Here is a 2,174-nt window from a genome sequence, read left to right as displayed (position 1 = left end):
GTATGCTATTAACTAGCTTCCTTCCGACTACTAGGGACGATTATGTCTAGCCCTTTATTTAGCCTTGTGGGGGAATTCTAAATTCAACAAAATTGAAGCGATAAATGATGTCTGTATCCTTCCTCACCTACAGCCCAGAAAAAAATTATTTCACTGACCATTTGTTTGACAAAAGATATTTCTATAAAATAATTTTGTGTCCTTATATATAGCAATAGATATATAAAAATATATTTGGCTAATAAACTACGTAACATCCACAACTTTGTAATAAGAACATATGTAAAAATACTTTAACTTTTGGGTGTACAGAGTTGAGTACGTTATATTAAACCAATTTTAAATGTGCAAATAAGCAAGCTGCATGACAACCATAGCACATGTAAAGGCGTGGGGTTATGGTATTTCTGAGAATTACATTTTGACATCAATAGTCATTTGATAAATAGTATGATGTCACTGCAAACTGATCACTTTTTGGAAGGATATGTAACAGTTCTTTCTGACGCAAAATATTTGAACTCACAGGGCATAAGGATGTGTTCAGGTCCACGATTTAGAATTCCCATGAAAGGAATATACTTTTCAATACATTACATTGAAAAATAAAAGTATGTGGATCAACTTGAAGCACCAGAACCACCCACAAAGAGACCTATAACAAGTCGTACCCTAGCTGTGGTAAGAAAAGCGCAGCGTCTTGTAGCAGGTAAGAATCTACGAACACAAAGGTAAGTGAAAACAGCTCTCTACGTGCCACAGGCATGTGCGCAACGTGATCAAGTAGTATCTCCTTCTGGAAATGAGACCAACAGGATATGAGTTCACCAAGATAAAGCTTCCAGTCGTATCTCCCTTTCAACCGTCGCACATTTCAGGTAACTAGGGAATGAGACAGGTATTCATGCTATTATGTACATAAAAAATCCAGTCAAGTCGCCTGTGGATCTCTGCACGATTGCACCGTTGAAATGCTGGGAAAGTGTTGTCTCCATACACTAGGTGGAATATGGAAAGCCAGCAGAGAGACATGGTGAGCTTTGGACCTGGCAACTTTACGACGGAGCTTTTTGCAACGGAAACTAAGCTTCAAGTAGAACAATCAGTAGATAGAGCACGATTGAACGTGGCGACATGGAATGTAATGATGCGGCGACAGTCCAAAATTCTTTTAATATAACATACTCAACCACTGTGTTGTAAAAAAACAATTCATTAGGAAAACATTAATTCGTTTTTTTTAGGTAATGTGTGGAATTGAATTGGCTGATATATATTAGTTTTAACTGAGAATATAATTCAGTTGCTTAAAATATCCCAAAGATTTACAAATATAATTAGATTGAGACTCCATTGATTAAAAAAGAAAAGGAAACGAGATAGTATTAAACACGAAATGTTAATAAAAATAATAATTTCTGAGTGTATGTAATAATTTCATATTTGGTAAATAGATAACAACTTTTCAAACATTTCCATATTAAACATCAGGTTAATTACGACTATTGCTTTTGTCACAAAGCGCCACCTACCATACTCGAAGGTTTTTACTGTAACAGGATTTGATGCTGGGCCCGAACCCTTCTCATTAAACGCTTGAACAGTCACTTTATATTTAGAATGAGGTTCCAAATTTTCAATGTCCCAATCATGCGTCAGATGGTTTCGAATTTCCACAGTCTTGTACTGAAGTTTTTCACCTTTATCAAGCATTTTATATTTAATGTAGTATCCTAAAACACTGTACTGCTTATCTTTCTGGTGCGGTTCCTGGAATACAGATAACATACGTGGTAATAATGTAGTATTCTAAAACACTGTACTGCTTATCTTTCTGGTGCGGTTCCTGGAATACAGATAACATACGTGGTAATAATGTAGTATCCTAAAACACTGTACTGCTTATCTTTCTGGTGCGGTTCCTGGAATACAGATAACATACGTGGTAATAATGTAGTATCCTAATACACTGTACTGCTTATCTTTCCGGTGAGGTTCCTAGAATACAGATAACATACGTGGTAATAATGTAGTATACTAAAACACTGTACTGCTCATCTTTCCGGTGCGGTTCCTGGAATACAGATAACATACGTGTTAATAATGTAGTATCCTAAAACACTGTACTGCTTATACTTTCCGGTGCGGTTCCTAGAATACAGATAACATACGTG

General features: G+C 36.0%; 1 protein-coding gene across 1 annotated transcript in view; it reads right to left on the bottom strand.

The window, feature by feature from the left end:
• Window positions 1-2,126, bottom strand: part of LOC111087797 (Down syndrome cell adhesion molecule-like protein 1 homolog) — a 31,609-nt gene extending 29,483 nt beyond the window's left edge. The window contains exon 1 of the mRNA XM_022395726.1: window positions 1,533-2,126. Coding sequence (XP_022251434.1) covers window positions 1,533-1,788 — 256 coding nt within the window. The 5' untranslated portion in view covers window positions 1,789-2,126. The remainder of the gene's footprint in view (window positions 1-1,532) is intronic.
• Between the last annotated feature and the right edge of the window lie 48 nt (window positions 2,127-2,174).

Source organism: Limulus polyphemus, unplaced genomic scaffold (assembly GCF_000517525.1).
Source record: "Limulus polyphemus unplaced genomic scaffold, Limulus_polyphemus-2.1.2 Scaffold2649, whole genome shotgun sequence".
Lineage (NCBI taxonomy): Eukaryota > Metazoa > Arthropoda > Merostomata > Xiphosura > Limulidae > Limulus > Limulus polyphemus.
This window is presented reverse-complemented; position numbering and strand designations above follow the sequence as displayed.